Genomic DNA, 14,595 nt, shown 5'->3' with positions numbered 1-14,595 from the left:
ATGGGACAATCCCTCCCCTCTTTGCATTCAGGGCGGGGTAGACAGTCTAATCAGCAGGGAGAGCTGTTGGAGGAATTCACCCCCTCCCCTCTTACAGCTAATCTACATACACATCCCATAATACCCAAGGCAGACACAATAGAACAATGGAATACAGCCACACCCCAAACAACCCAGCAAAGAGTACACAGTATGAGACACTATACTATATATATATACACATATACACACGCACACACATTCCAGTGTGGTTGTACAGTGAATCTGATTAGTACAGATCAGACTGGATTTCTCGTCACCCTGTGCCCCTATTAAGAGACACAGAGTGATTTAGACATAGGAGGTGCATGGGGAGCTGAAACAGGGGTTTCCCAACCTCCCCAAGGGATTCTGGGTTCCACGGGCCCCCCGCCCAAAGTGACACCCGTCACAGTTACCTATTGTCAGAAACCATGAGTCAGACTGAGACAGAAGTACAGTTAAATCACACTTGTTTGATAATAATAAAAAAAGGTAAACAGAGTAAACGTAGTCAAAACATAGCCAGAGTTGCGGAACCGGAAAGGGTAGTCAGACAAGCCAAATCGTGAGGGAGCCAGAGAAGAGCGTAGTCGAGCAGCAAGCAGGATCTGGAGCCAGAAGGAATGTCAGCCAAGCAAGTCTTTAACAGGAACACAGGAGAGCGTCTCTAGAGATGTGACCAAGGCGAAGACAGAGATCATCTGGACTGGACGGCTTAAGTAGGCAGGACTGACGAGCAAGATATCATCAACAGTTGAGTCACTGTGGAGAGATAGGAGCTGGCAATTAGCCAACAGCTGAGCAGCCAACTTTGAGAAGGAATGGCTGAGCCCAGCCCTGACACCTATAAAGCTAAAAAAAGAGACAATAACTAGGGAGAAAAACACAAGTTATGAATGACCCAATAACCTGTGCCTTGAAAAAATGCTCGTGTGTTAGCACTGCAGTGTCTCTTGTAGGCTATATGTAGTATATACCAATAATCCAACAAGACATATAGAGCTTGGAACCGAATGTAATGGACAGCGAAAGCCCGTCTTCCCTTGTCCACATCACAGGTCTAGTTCAGGGTTTATCCATCATGGTGGACATACCCCCGTAGGGGTCTTCAGTGTCTGAGCGCCATAGGATCAGACCACAGCCCTGAACCTGAATAGCATCTTGCAGTTAACTTACTCATAGTAACACGTACTAAGGTAAGCTGAACACAGGATTCATTGCCTGAAGCAAACATTTCAGACTGGGCCTGTTGATGCAAGGTCCAGATATGGTTCCCAGGATGTACATCAAGGGTAACCGATCCAGTAACTGCTAATGGGCCATAAGGCAATAATAAGCAGTCAGTTCTTGAAAGATGTGTCAATCGAAGATTAGAAAAAAAATGGTAAAAATATAGAGCAAAACTTCTCTTACGGGAGAAGAGGTCAATCACCTAAGGACACTGAAAAAAGAACTAGAGCCTCACATAGTGGGCGTGGCTATATGGATACAGTAGGGGATATTCCCTATAAAGCTTTGCCAGTCACCTAAGGGTAGTGGCATATAACCTTATAATTAATATAAGAATACAGTTCATATGTCCTGTATTGTATGATTAAGCTTTTTACCAGTGTTTGTTGACCTGCCACACCACAGAAGCTATGCTGGCAGTTTAAATAGCAGAGCAACAGACTGTCTAATGTGCACTGTGCAATGTGAACTGATTGCAAATGTAAAATATAGGAGTGTCAAAGCAATATATAACCTCTATCGCAGAATGGATGCACCACTGTTTTGATAATGAATACCTTAAGATCCTTGGATGCGAGTGTGATTAAAGGAGAAGTGTGGGATAGCAAAAAAATAAACATCCATACTCACCTATATGGCCACAACATCTGTCGCAATGCTACAGATGTCCACCACTGGCTCTAAAACCAAGAACTAAGTCATCACATGCCTGCTGAATGCTCAGTTCTTGGTCTTCAGTGAGCAGAGAGAGGCAACATTCACCGGCTCTCTTCTCTGCCCCTCCAGTGCTCACAAATCGGTAGCTTTGAATGTTAACCTTCCTCTGTTCCTAGTGTCCTATCTGCAGGCAGAATTTCCTTTCGCTTGGAAGACTAATTTTTGTCCCATAACTGGGTGTGCGCCTCACGCCTTCACTGGCTTCCTTGTATAGAGTGAATTATCTGCCTTTACATGAAAAATTGGAGGATGATATCTCCGAGGGTAGGCGATCCTTGTCCTCTCCTAGCTAGGCAAAATCCATTCGGTTAAGATGCCTTCACTTCCATGTTTACTATATTATTACAGTTCCTTACCCAATTTGATCATTAGGTTGAATTTGTCCAAGATCCAATCCAAGATAATCCATTATATATGGGGGTAAGAGCCATAGATTGTCAAAACAGGTCCTCTTTGTTCACAAAACGAAAGGAGGCCTCAGACTTCCAAATTAGGCGCTTGACTAGCAGGCAGCCCAATTTTTGGCGGTCTATTCCCGTAACGAAAAGCCCGAATGGATAGCTATGAAGAAAGTGGTGGTGCGCTCGGTCCCTCTAGATTTTATTAAGTTTCAACCTGTGAACTTACGGTTACCTGTCTTGGCCCCTACTTTGTCTAATTCTCTGGCCGTTTGGGACAGGGTACAGAACAGTCATAACCTTATTTTGCCTTTTCACCCATTGGCTCATCTTTTTAACAACCCCGAATTTCCCCTGGGTCTAGATCCGGAGGCCTTCTGATGTTGGCTAAATAAAGGTCTCTATAGGATTAGTCCCTTTTTGACGCCTAGGGGCACTTTGCAACAATGTCAATCTGAGTTGAAAATGCCTAACTTGGAGACTTTACGATTCTACCATATTTCCCATTTCTTGCGCTCCTTGGGACCAGGGGTTACCAAGGACCCCACAGTAATTCCCTAGTGGTGGTGCATGCAGGATGTGGGTCAGAGAGGGGGGGATCTCCACCATTTATAGGCTGTTGCTCAACATCGCTGACAAATTGCCTTATATGCAGCAGTGGGACTTGGACTTAGTTTCTGAGAAAGACTCGCACCATTGGCATACCTGCTTCCATTTTGCTTACAAGGGCATTTTGAATATCTCTCTGGTAGAAGCAAGTATAAAATTTATGACCAGATGGTATATGGTCCTGTTTCGTCTTTGAAGGGTATTTCTGACCTTCTCGCCATTGTGTTTTCAAGGCTGCCATTCTTATGGTACCATGTATTATGTCTGGTGGGAATGTTCTAAATTACAGGGCTTCTGGAATAAAGTTTTTGCTTTAATTAGTAACGTTTCAGGGGCACTGGTACCTCAACTGCCCCGTATCGCCTTACGAAAGTATCCTATGGAGAAGCTTCCTCGTTCTTTAATCTCCTTTATGCTATTGGTGGCAAAGCTCACTATAGCTCGCTCATGAAAGCGACCCTCCATTTCAATGTTTCAGCACAAAGTGTCTTGTATTATGCTTAATGAACATCTTTGCTAGCATGATTAATAATACTACTAAATAATTTGAGCAAGTCTGGAGTCCATGGGCCAGCTATATGCATATTGATCTTTAGAGACCTAAAGGGTCCTTTGCGTGGGTCCACCAGTGACCAGCTCAGTGAGACTTACTATCTCCCGCCCGGGTTTCCATCTTTTCCTCTCTTTTTTTTTTCTGCCTCTCCTTCTTACTCCTTTAATCTGCTTCTCTTTACATTTTTTTTTTAAATCTTTTGGGCAATGCCCTAAAGATGGTGCAGCTGTTTTGTCATTTCTATGGATTATGCGAACAACCCTTTAGAGAAGCTCTAAGTGCTGGATAGATATGGTGTTCTGCGTTGGGTTGGCCTCTGTTATTGTGGTATTTTGTTTATATCCAATTCCCTTTTAGTATATGTCTGTCATTTTTTTTTGGTAAGACTTACCACTCCAAAATCCGACATACAGATAATATGTACCAGTCTATAGAGTAACACAAGCTTAACCTGACTGGGTAAATTCCAAGTGAATGTGAGACAAGAAAACATGCACGTTTTAATGAACAATTTGTCAGCCTTTATTGTAGTTGTTTTTGAAAGCTCACAAGCACACCATGAGTGCGCTCTTTACAAAAATCCAACACTCTTTATTTAATACCACTTCGAGACATGGTCTGAGCTTTGACCACCCCTTTTCCTTTAACTTCAAATGGTACTCCCTTGTAAGTTGCTACACATCCATCATTGGTCAGAAGGTCTGGTTGGATCTGCTCCCATGTCTTTTTCTTAGGATTCAGCTCCTTGTCAGGCTCTCCTGGAAAAGTAATGGACAATACACAGATTATAGACATTCTCCATTTAGTTATTCATACAGTAAAAAAAACACACAAAAAATAAAGATGCAACATATGTACTGAATAAATTAAACTCAACACAATGTTTTACAAGTGGCAATTCTTTCAGATTGCAAAAGCAAAATAATGACCATGAATGGTGCGCTTTGGGCCAAATGCTGGTCCATACCTGCCTGTAAGAATGCAACAATTTGTAACAGGGAGCATTTCCTGGGGTGAAAGCCTTTTCGCCTCACACTAAATAAAGTATGCTTCCACTTATGGTGATAGACCTTATGAGAAATAGACGTCCAGCATTGTGGGAACAACTGATGTCTCCTTTAATAAACTGGTGTATGAATTACTGCACTACGGAGTTCTGTTCTACGTTTCTTCCACGCTGAGTACTTTGATCTTTGGAGACCAGCAAAGGTTATTTTAATGGGGGAATGTCTGATTCCGCCATTCAGCAAAGATCTGTATGAAAACCATTAAGCTATATCAGACCTCTGTAACTGTGGGACCTGGCAATCTGGTAAGCAGTTTGGTGGGCAGGTGGGGGAGTACTGGATGAATCGAATCGATGGAAGAGTTGCACCTTTTTGAAGTGCTGTGTTATTCACATACTTTTGGACTTTGTTTTAATTTATCACTTATGTACAGGCGTGGCCAAAAGTTTTAAGAATGACACAAATATTCATTTTCACAAAGTCTGCTGCCTCAGTTTTCATGATGGCAACTTTCATACACTCCAGAATGTTATGAAGCGTGATCAGATTAATTGCAATTAATTGCAAAGTCCCTCTTTGCCATGAAAATTAACTTAATGCCATAAAAAAACATTTCCACTGCATTAGTGAAGAAGGCTTCAGGGCCCCCAAGAAAGTCCAGCACGCACAAGGACCATCTCCTACAGTTGATTCAGCTGTGAGATCGGGGCACCACCAGCGCAGAGCTTACTCAGGAATGGCAGCAGGCAGGTGTGAGTGCAGCTGCACGCACAGTGAGGCGAAGACTTTTGGAGGATAGCCTGGTGTCAAGAAGGACAGCAAAGAAGCCACTTCTCTCCAGGAAAAACATCAGGGACAGACTTACATTCTGCAAAAGGTATATGGATTGGACTGCTGAGGACTGGGGTAAAGTAATTTTTTCTGATAAATCCCCTTTCCAATTGTTTGGGGCATCCGGAAAAAAAACTTGTCCGGAAAAGAAAAGGTGCGCACTACCATCAGTCCTGTGTCATGCCAACAGTAAAGCATCCTGAGACCATTCATGTGTGGGGTTGCTTGTCAGCCAAGGGAGTGGGCTCACTCACAATTTTGCCTATGAACACAGCCATGAATAAAGAATGATACAAAAACATCCTCCAAGAGCAACTTCTCCCAACCATCCAAGAACAATTTGGTGACAAACAATGCCTTCTCCAGCATGACGGAGCACCTTGCCATAAGGCAAAAGTGATAACTAAGTGGCTTCGGGAACAAAACATCGAAATTCTGGGTCCATGGCCAGGAAAATCCCCAGACCTTAATCCCATTGAGAACTTGTGGTTAATCCAAAAGAGGCGCGTGAACAAAAAAAAAAACAAAAACAAATCCAGACAAACTCCAAGCATTGATTATGCAAGAATGTCCATCAAGTCCAACCTATGTGTGTGATTTTATGTTAGTGTTACATTGTATAACCCTGTATGTTGTGGTCGTTCAGGTGCTTATTTAATAGTTTTTTGAAATTATCAATGCTCCCCGCTGAAACAACTGCCTGTGGAAGAGTATTCCACATCCTTACTGCTCTTACAGTAAAGAACCCTCTACACAGCTTAAGGTTAAACCGCTTTTCTTCTAATTTTAGTGAATGGCCACCTATCTTATTAAATTCCCTTTTGTGGAAAAGTTTTATCCCTATTGTGGGGTCACCAGTATGGTATTTGTACATTGAAATCATATCCCCTCTCAAGCGTCTCTTCTCCAGAGAGAACAAGTTCAGTGCTTGTAACCTTTCCTCATAACTAATGCCCTCCAGTCCCTTTATTAGTTTTGTTGCCCTTCTCCATCCATTTGTTGCCCTCCAGCACATCCTTCCTTAGGACTGGTGCCCATAACTGGACAGTATACTCCAGGTGCGGCCCAGAGTGTTGAAGAGTGGGAGAATGATTGATTTATCTCTGGAGTTGATTGACAGCATGCCAGGGTGAACTGGAGAGGTTTTGAAAGAGAAGGGTCAACACTGCGAATATCGACTCTTTGCATAAAAGTAATGTAATTGTCAATAAAAGCATTTGACACTTATGAAATGCTTGTAGTTACACTTCAGCATACAATAGTAACATCTGACAAACAGATCTAAAGTCACTGAAGTAGAAGACTGTGAAAATTTATATTTGTGTCATTCTCAAAACTTTTGGCCACGGCTGTATATGGAGCACGGTGATTCACATTGTACCCTGTACCTGGAGACAGGCCTATCTAGTTTGTTTTGGAATCTAGAGGCAGGAAAGTCTACATCCAGTATCCCCTACCTGTGACACAGGTCCTGAACACTTCAATATATAGGGACCACTGCCCTAGACCCAGGCTTAGCCTGTTGAGGAAGTCTAGAAGCCTAGAACATGAAGTGCCCAGGACAGGATCCAATCTACCTCCCATGGCAGGGCAAGATTTCCGGTTCCTCTTCTGATGGTTGATGTATACCACTGCCGTGGCGTTCTCCAACTTAACCTAGAACAAATGACCCTCCACTGGGAGTCTCTGGCATTACAGGGACAACCAAATTGTCCAAAGCACCAGAATGTTGTTTGGGAGACAAGATGCCTCTGATGTCCAAGTACCCTGCAGCGACAGGCTGCCCAGGTGTGACTCTTCCTGTGTCTAGGATGAGACCTAGATATTCCAAACAGGGCCGCCATCAAGGGGGTACAGCCCATACAGATGTAGGGGGCCTGGGTGTCCCGAGGGGTATGGTCCCTTGAGACCCCTGGGCCCCAAGTTGGCACCTCTCCTTTGTTCCTTTCCTCCCCTACACTGGCAACTATTCCCAACTTCCGCTGGTGCCGCTGCACTGGCTCCTGACTCCCAGCCCTCCTGCTGGCTGCCCCTGTCAAAATTATTGGTTGCTAGGACCGCCTGGCATCCTGGCAGCCAATCGCATACATTCACAAGCCCCCGGCAGAAGAAGAGGATGTAACTTCCTCCTCCACCACATGCTAGTGCTCCAGTTCACAGCTTCCACCTTGCAGCCTGCTGCTGAGAACAGAGCTGGGACTCTGGTGATCGGGGGCTCGTGGGAGCGATGCAAGAGGGAGAAGAGAGGTAGGCACTGCCGAAGTTGGAACAGCTGTGAGGGCCGAGTGGGGCTTGGAGGTGTGCTGTGCCTGTCTCTTTGCTGGATGAGGATGTCTCTTTGCTTGATTGAGCTGTCTCCTTGCTCGATTGGGCTGTCTCTTTGCTCGATTGGGATTGTTTCTTTGCTGGATTGGGCCATCTCTTTGCTACAGTGCCTTGAAAAAGTATTCATATACCCCTTGAAATTTTCCACATTTTGTCATGTTGCAACCAAAAACGTAAATGTATTTTATTGGGATTTTATGTGATAGACCAACACAAAGTGGCACATAATTGTGAGGTGGAAGGAAAATGATAAATTTTTTTTTTTCTTTTTACAAATAAATATGTGAAAAGTGTGGCGTGCATTTGTATTCAGCCCCCCAAGCCAATGTTATGTAGAACCACCTTTCGCTGCAATTACAGCTGCAAGTCTTTTTGGGTATGTCTCTACCAGCTTTGCACATCTAAAGAGGGACATTTTTCTCTATTCTTCTTTGCAAAGTAGCTCAAGCTCTGTCAGATCGGATGGAGAGCATCTGTGAACAGCAATTTTCAAGTCTTGCCACAGATTCTCAATTGGATTTAGGTCTGGACTTTGACTGGGCCATTTTAACACAAGAATATGCTTTGATCTAAACCAATTGATTGTAGCTCTGGCTGTACGTTTAGGCTAGTTGCCCTGCTGGAAGGTGAACCTCCGCCCCAGTCTCAAGTCTTTTGCAGACTCTAAGGCCTGATTCATACTATGCACTTTTAGTGCTTTCTGCAGATTTGCACTACAGTCCATTTAACATGGTTTCCTATGGAACACGTTCTGTAACGCAAATCTGCAAAATTCAAAATGCACTAAAAATGCATAGGTGTGAATAAGGCCTAACAGGTTTTCTTCTAAGATTGCCTTGTATTTGGGTCCATCCATCTTCCCATCAGCTCTGACCAGCTGCTCTGTCCCTGCTGAAGAAAAGCATCCCTACAACATGATGCTGCCACCACCATGTTTAACAGTGGGGATGGTGTGTTCAGGGTGATGTGCAGTGTTAGTTTTCCGCCACACATAGAGTTTTGCTTTTAGGCCAAAAAGTTAAATCTTGGTCTCCGCTAACCAGAGCGCCTTCTTCCACATGTTTGCTGTGTCTCCCACATGGCTTCTCGCAAACTGCAAACGGGACTTCTTATGGCTTTCTTTCAACAATGGCTTTCTTCTTTCCACTCTTCTATAAAGGCCAGATTTGTGGAGTGCATGACTAATAGTTGTCCTGTGGACAGATTCTCCCACTTGAGCTGTGGATCTCTGCACTGCAGTTCTTTCAGAGTTACCATGGGCCTCTTGGCTACCATGGGCCTCTGATTAATGCTCTGCTTGCCCAGCCTGTCAGTTTAGGTGGACGGCCATGTCTTGGTAGGTTTGCAGTTGTGCCATACTCTTTCCATTTTCCGATTATGGATTGAACAATGCTCTGTGAGCTGTGCAAAGCTTGAGATATTTTTTTTTATAACCTAACCCTGCTTTAAACTTCTCCACAACTTTATCCCTGACATGTCTGGTGTGTTCCTTGGCCTTCATGATGCTGTTTGTTCACTAAGGTTCTCTAACAAACCTCTGAGGGCTTCACAGGACATCTGTATTTATACCGAGATTAAATTACACGCAGGTGGACTCTATTTACTAATTAAATGACTTCTGAAGGCAATTGGCTCCACTAGATTTTTAGTTAGGGTATCTGAGTAAAGGGGGCTGAATACAAATGAACGCCACACTTTTCACATATTTGTAAAAAATGTTGAAAACCATTTATCATTTTCCTTCCACTTCATAATGATGTGCCACTTTGTGTTGGTCTATCACATAAAAACTCAATAAAATACATTGACGTTTTTGGTTGTAACATGACAAAAATGTGGAAATACTTTTTCAAGGCACTGTATATGGGGATGTCTTTGCTGGATTGGGCCATCCCTTTGCTAAATAGGGATGTCTCTTTACTGGATTGGGCTGTGTCTTTAAAAAGGCGATGCAGTTAGTGTAGGGTCCTGCTCAAAAGAGTCTACTTTGTCGTGGTGGCAGGCTTCATACTTTTTGGCCAACATATAATTCCTTACTGTTAAATCTTTAAATGCACTGATGACTTTGAATACATATTTCATTTTCATGTATTAAGTTGTAAGAGTATTAAAATAAAAGTAGGTGCACTGCAGGACTCGGTGGGATGGCCAGAGGGGAGATTCGGTGGGGACGGCCAATGGGCGGACCCTGGGGAATGTTGGTGGTCGGGCCCAAGGGGCCCAGGCCTAAAGCTGTGTAGGGGCCCCAAAATTTCTGATGGCTGTCCTGATTCCAAGCAATGAGATAATGTCAACAAATCCATCAACACAATTGACAAATGCAACAGGAAAAAGCTGCAAACAATTTATAACTGAATGATTAGTAAGGATAGTATTGGTTTCTTTGGAAATTTTCTTTGGACCACACCCTCAGGGTCTGCCAAATTGTCATAACACCAATAGCAGGTTGCAGTGCAGGGCCTATTAGGAAAAACAAGGACTTGGAGGTAGTTTCCAGATGCTTGGAACTTGATCTTTAACCATCACAACGTCCTCAACTGGGACAGTCAGAGAGTCTTTTAAACAAGAAACATGTGGGTCAGCAACAGGAACGGCTCACTTCTTACTAAACTTCTCCTCCATGGGATATAGCTCAGCTAAGCACTTTAGAATAATTTGACAGGAGTAAGTCAATCGCTGTACAAAACAGATTTCAGTAACAAATGTACAGGAAAGGTTTTGACAGTCTTAGGACCTGTAAGGGAGCCCAAACTGGTAACAGGAGTGGTTTCAGACACAGACAGGTTGCTCCAGTTTTAAACAAAGTTATATGCACCCTGCATCAATAAAAAACAAAATGGTATTCTGAAGCCTAGCAGCTATGTCAGTTGCGTCTCCTCAAGAAGAAATTCATCCAAATGGGGATAGTAAAACTTCTCATCTGTAGTTGACTGTGCTGGACCTGCAGCAGCTGCCTGATTGTCAGAGATAGACTGGAGGAGAGGGCGTATAAGTATGCTTATGGAACCCGCGTTAGTTTGATCATGAAATCCTGCACAGCAATAGAAAACTCTTCCCTGGACAGGGTGGAGGAGGGAGCTACACCTTAGAGAGGTAGAGAAGACTGAGGAGTGTGTGGATTTAGGCAGGGGACAACGATCCATGTTGTTAGTGTCAGGTCCTCTTGTAGGAACAGTTGATCCAGACAGCTCCATAAGAAGTCACAGCTCAGCAGCATAATGGCGAATCTTAACTGATAAAAGTAAAACTGACAAAAACAAATGGGTATAATTTTCTGTAATAAGAAAAGACATCCATCCTTCTAGGACAAAGCAAAAAACTGAAGCATCATGGGAGTGGAAGTTCGGGTTATATATGCCTGGACAACTGCCTTTTTTGGTTTGCCATTGTTGAATTCCTCCTAAAGGCAGCAGTATAACCTTATGCTTATCATTCTATTGATCATGTGTCCTTTGATGACATTTAATTTATGAAGGAAAATAATGATTACCACAGTAACATTTTTGTAAACATCCCTGTGGTGGCAGTGTCCATATTTATATTTTAAAGTAAGAATGACACCTGAGACTTCCCTCCTGCATATATGAATGAAGTCCATGAAGTTATTTATAAATAGGAGCAGAAATAATTAATCCTGCCCCTCCCTACCCATTACCACAGTAGTTATGTTACCTGGGAATCCCTCAAAGGTAATTCTATCTCCGGGAACTGCTCCACTTGGAGGGTCTAGTATTTCCACCTTCTCTGGAGAGCTTGCACACATAACCATGGCTTGAGAAAGGATCCCTCTCATTTTGGCAGGTTTCAAGTTACACAGTAGCACGGCCATCCGATTCTGCATCTAAAAAAAAATTATCACACAGGTTCACGACTTAAAGAAGCATCTGCCCATGTTTCTTTCAACTACTTCAGAAAGCAACAAATGAGAATCTAAACTACTGTGAAACTTCACTGTAAGGCAGGCTATACATTAACCAATTTTCTGGTTAATTTTCATTAACCAGAAAACTGCCTGATTCCACACATTCAGTGTTCATGGGGAAAGCTCTCCAGCAGAGCTATTGTATTCTGAAAGTGGAGGGCTTGCCAGCTGTCAGAATACATCACTGCTTGCAGCTATAACTGTCGGCAGCGACTGCACAAAAATCCAACAGGCTGGTAGTACTGAAGTGGATCAATGGCTTGTCTTTATGTGGCGCAATAAAACAAAAGAAACTAAGCATTACAAAAACATAACCACTAGATCAGAGTTCATGTGAACATATCTTGCAAATGTACACATTTTGAAAAGGTTTACCAAAACTGTTTGTGTTTCACAGGTCCATAACATAACCCTGACTTTAATCCCTCCCTAGATTAGAGCAAAAAAACATACTACAAGGTGTTTCTTTAACATAATTTGCAAATCTGTCTCATAAGGGGGGTTATGTACTTGTGAATTAGCAGTTAAAAAAATTTAAAAAAACAAAACAACAGAATGTACCACTTTTCACGGTCAACATTTCTCCAAATTATTCCCAGTACCAATAAAAAGGAGAAATTACTACAGGCTGATAATGCCATGACGATAGATGATACCCCTTGTTGCCCCCCAAGCATTGTATTGCCAGACACACAAAGGCTAGATTCACCTTTAACCACTTGACCCCCAGGCATTGTCTGGCACTTTTTGATTACAATCAGTATTTTTTGCTAGAAAATTTCTTACAACCCCAAACATATATATTTTTTTTATTTAAAGCAGAGGCCCTAGAGAATAAATTGGTGGGTGTTGCAATTTTTTATGTCACACGGCATTTGCGCTGGTACTCTTTACACCCTTGAAAGCATTTGATCACACCAAGGTCAGTGTGATCAAATGGCATTTTTAAAATTGGCTTAGTTTACACATGGGTAAACCGGAAGTGATGTAAGGTCATTGCTTCCAGTTCCTTATATTATAGAGACAAACAAAGCAGTTCCGGTCATTGCTCATCTCTATGATTAGCCAGTGGAAGTGCCAGCTGGTCGATCGGGTGTCCTGGTGGAACAGGACAGCCCAATGAAGCTGCAGAAGGCAGGGGGACGTCCCCTCCCGCTGCTTGTAGAAGCAATCCAGCAGCTAGTTAGCCAGTAGGATTGCTTTTACAAAAGAGCCGACCATTAGCTCTAAAAAACGGTTGCAGACATCATCCCTGTATAACTACTTCTAGCAATATACCGGTACATCGCTGGTCGTAAAACAGGTTAAAATAAATAAATACATGTTTTTGCAGGGGAAAAAAATTGCATTTTTTTTTTATCAGGAGCTTACAAAGCATCAGTGGATCAGTGGTGCATTGTCAGGCTCCTGCAGACAATTACTCTGTCTGTACCCCTGTACAGATTGTCAATTAGAAAGCTAGAGGAAGTGTCAAAGGACTATGAGTGAAAGCTACAAGTCCATCTGCCATGGTGGCAGGCAGGACACGTAGTTTATTCGCAGAGCGGTGGAGCTCTGCATAGCCGGGCTGATTTTAAATGCGACAGCAGCTGTGGGGGAAAGTAACCCCGCATGTTGTCAAAGGGAGAGGGGGCAATCTGGGGGTGGGAAGCACATGCTTAGGAACATGTTATCCCCCAAATACAGGTATAAGATGTAACATGTTCGTAAAGGTGAACTTAGCCTTCAATATAAAATTTTGCATCCTTGCACACATGGTTAAAGGACCACTCATTTTCTCTAGAGGAAAAGGAAATGTATACTCCCATAATTTAAATTATAACAGGTACGCACACATTGTTGGTCTTTAAACATAACAGGATCTCTTTTGTTTTTAGTTTGCGCTGGCAGGAGTGAGGGGATCAGATGATGCCTGACTTTCTATCATTCTCAATAAGACATATGCCTATCTAAGGCCATCCTTACGCCAAAAATTGCTTTACTCACTGTTGTAATAAGCAAAAACCCATAGCCATAACCCATTTTTAAAATACCCAGATGCTCTACTCTACACTATGATTCCCCTTAGGATCCAGAGACTCACATACTGTAAATGTCTCGACATGCCGGTTATTTGATGTGAAATCTCCTCCACCCACCATCATTCAGATCTCAGGCTGGACAAAGTCTTACCAATCTTAGAACTCATTCACATCTAAGCAGTTTAGCTTATCAATGCAGTGTATGATAGCCATGCATACGAAATGGGCTACTTTATTAAATGGTTAAAACCTAAGTCTAGTCACGATTTAAAAAAAAAAGCACAAGGGAAATTATTTACAGTCCATAAGGTGTGCCCTTTATGCTGCTGGCTCTTCTATATGAAATTAGAAATATATTTACCTAGAAAAATAGTGACGTGTCCAATGCTTATTTTACCTGCTGTGTGTGTATATCTATCTATCTATACACACACATACACAGTATCTCACAAAAGTGAGTGCACCCCTCACATTTTTGTAAATATTTTATCATATCTTTTCATGTGACAACTCTGAAGAAATGACACTTTAATACAATGTAAAGTAATGAGCATACAGCTTGTATAACAGTGTAAATTTGCTGTCCCCTCAAAATAACTGAACACAGCCATTAATGTCTAAACCACTGGCAACAAAAGTGAGTACACCCCAAAGTGAAAATGTCCAAATTGGGATCAATTAGACATTTTCCCTCCCCACGTTAGTGTTACAAGGTCTCAGGTGTGAATGGAGAGCAGGTGTGTTAAATTTGATGTCATCGCTCTCACTCTCTCATATTGGTCACTGGAAGTTCAACATGGCACCTCATGGCAAATAACTCTCAAGGATCTGAAAAAAAAGAAATGTTGCTCTACATAAAGATGGCCTAGGCTATAAGAAGATTGCCAAGACCCTGAAACTGAGCTGTAGCACGGTGGCCAAGACCATACAGCGTTTTAACAGGACAGGCTCCACTCAGAAC

At 42.7% G+C, this 14,595-nt stretch overlaps 1 protein-coding gene across 6 annotated transcripts in view; it reads right to left on the bottom strand.

The window, feature by feature from the left end:
* Nucleotides 1-4,026: 4,026 nt before the first annotated feature.
* The window catches only part of AIMP1 (aminoacyl tRNA synthetase complex interacting multifunctional protein 1), a 118,830-nt gene continuing 108,261 nt past the window's right edge, over nt 4,027-14,595 (bottom strand). For all 6 annotated transcript variants that reach the window (XM_073601963.1, XM_073601995.1, XM_073601981.1 and 3 more), the window contains 2 exons: nt 11,364-11,532; nt 4,027-4,286 (listed from right to left, as the gene is read on the bottom strand). In XM_073601963.1, coding sequence (XP_073458064.1) covers nt 4,120-4,286; nt 11,364-11,532 — 336 coding nt within the window. In that variant the 3' untranslated portion in view covers nt 4,027-4,119. The remainder of the gene's footprint in view (nt 4,287-11,363; nt 11,533-14,595) is intronic.

Source organism: Aquarana catesbeiana, linkage group LG01 (genome assembly GCF_042186555.1).
Source record: "Aquarana catesbeiana isolate 2022-GZ linkage group LG01, ASM4218655v1, whole genome shotgun sequence".
In the NCBI taxonomy this organism is placed as follows: domain Eukaryota; kingdom Metazoa; phylum Chordata; class Amphibia; order Anura; family Ranidae; genus Aquarana; species Aquarana catesbeiana.
The sequence above is the reverse complement of the archived record's forward strand: the minus strand, read 5'-3'. Positions and strand labels throughout refer to the sequence as shown.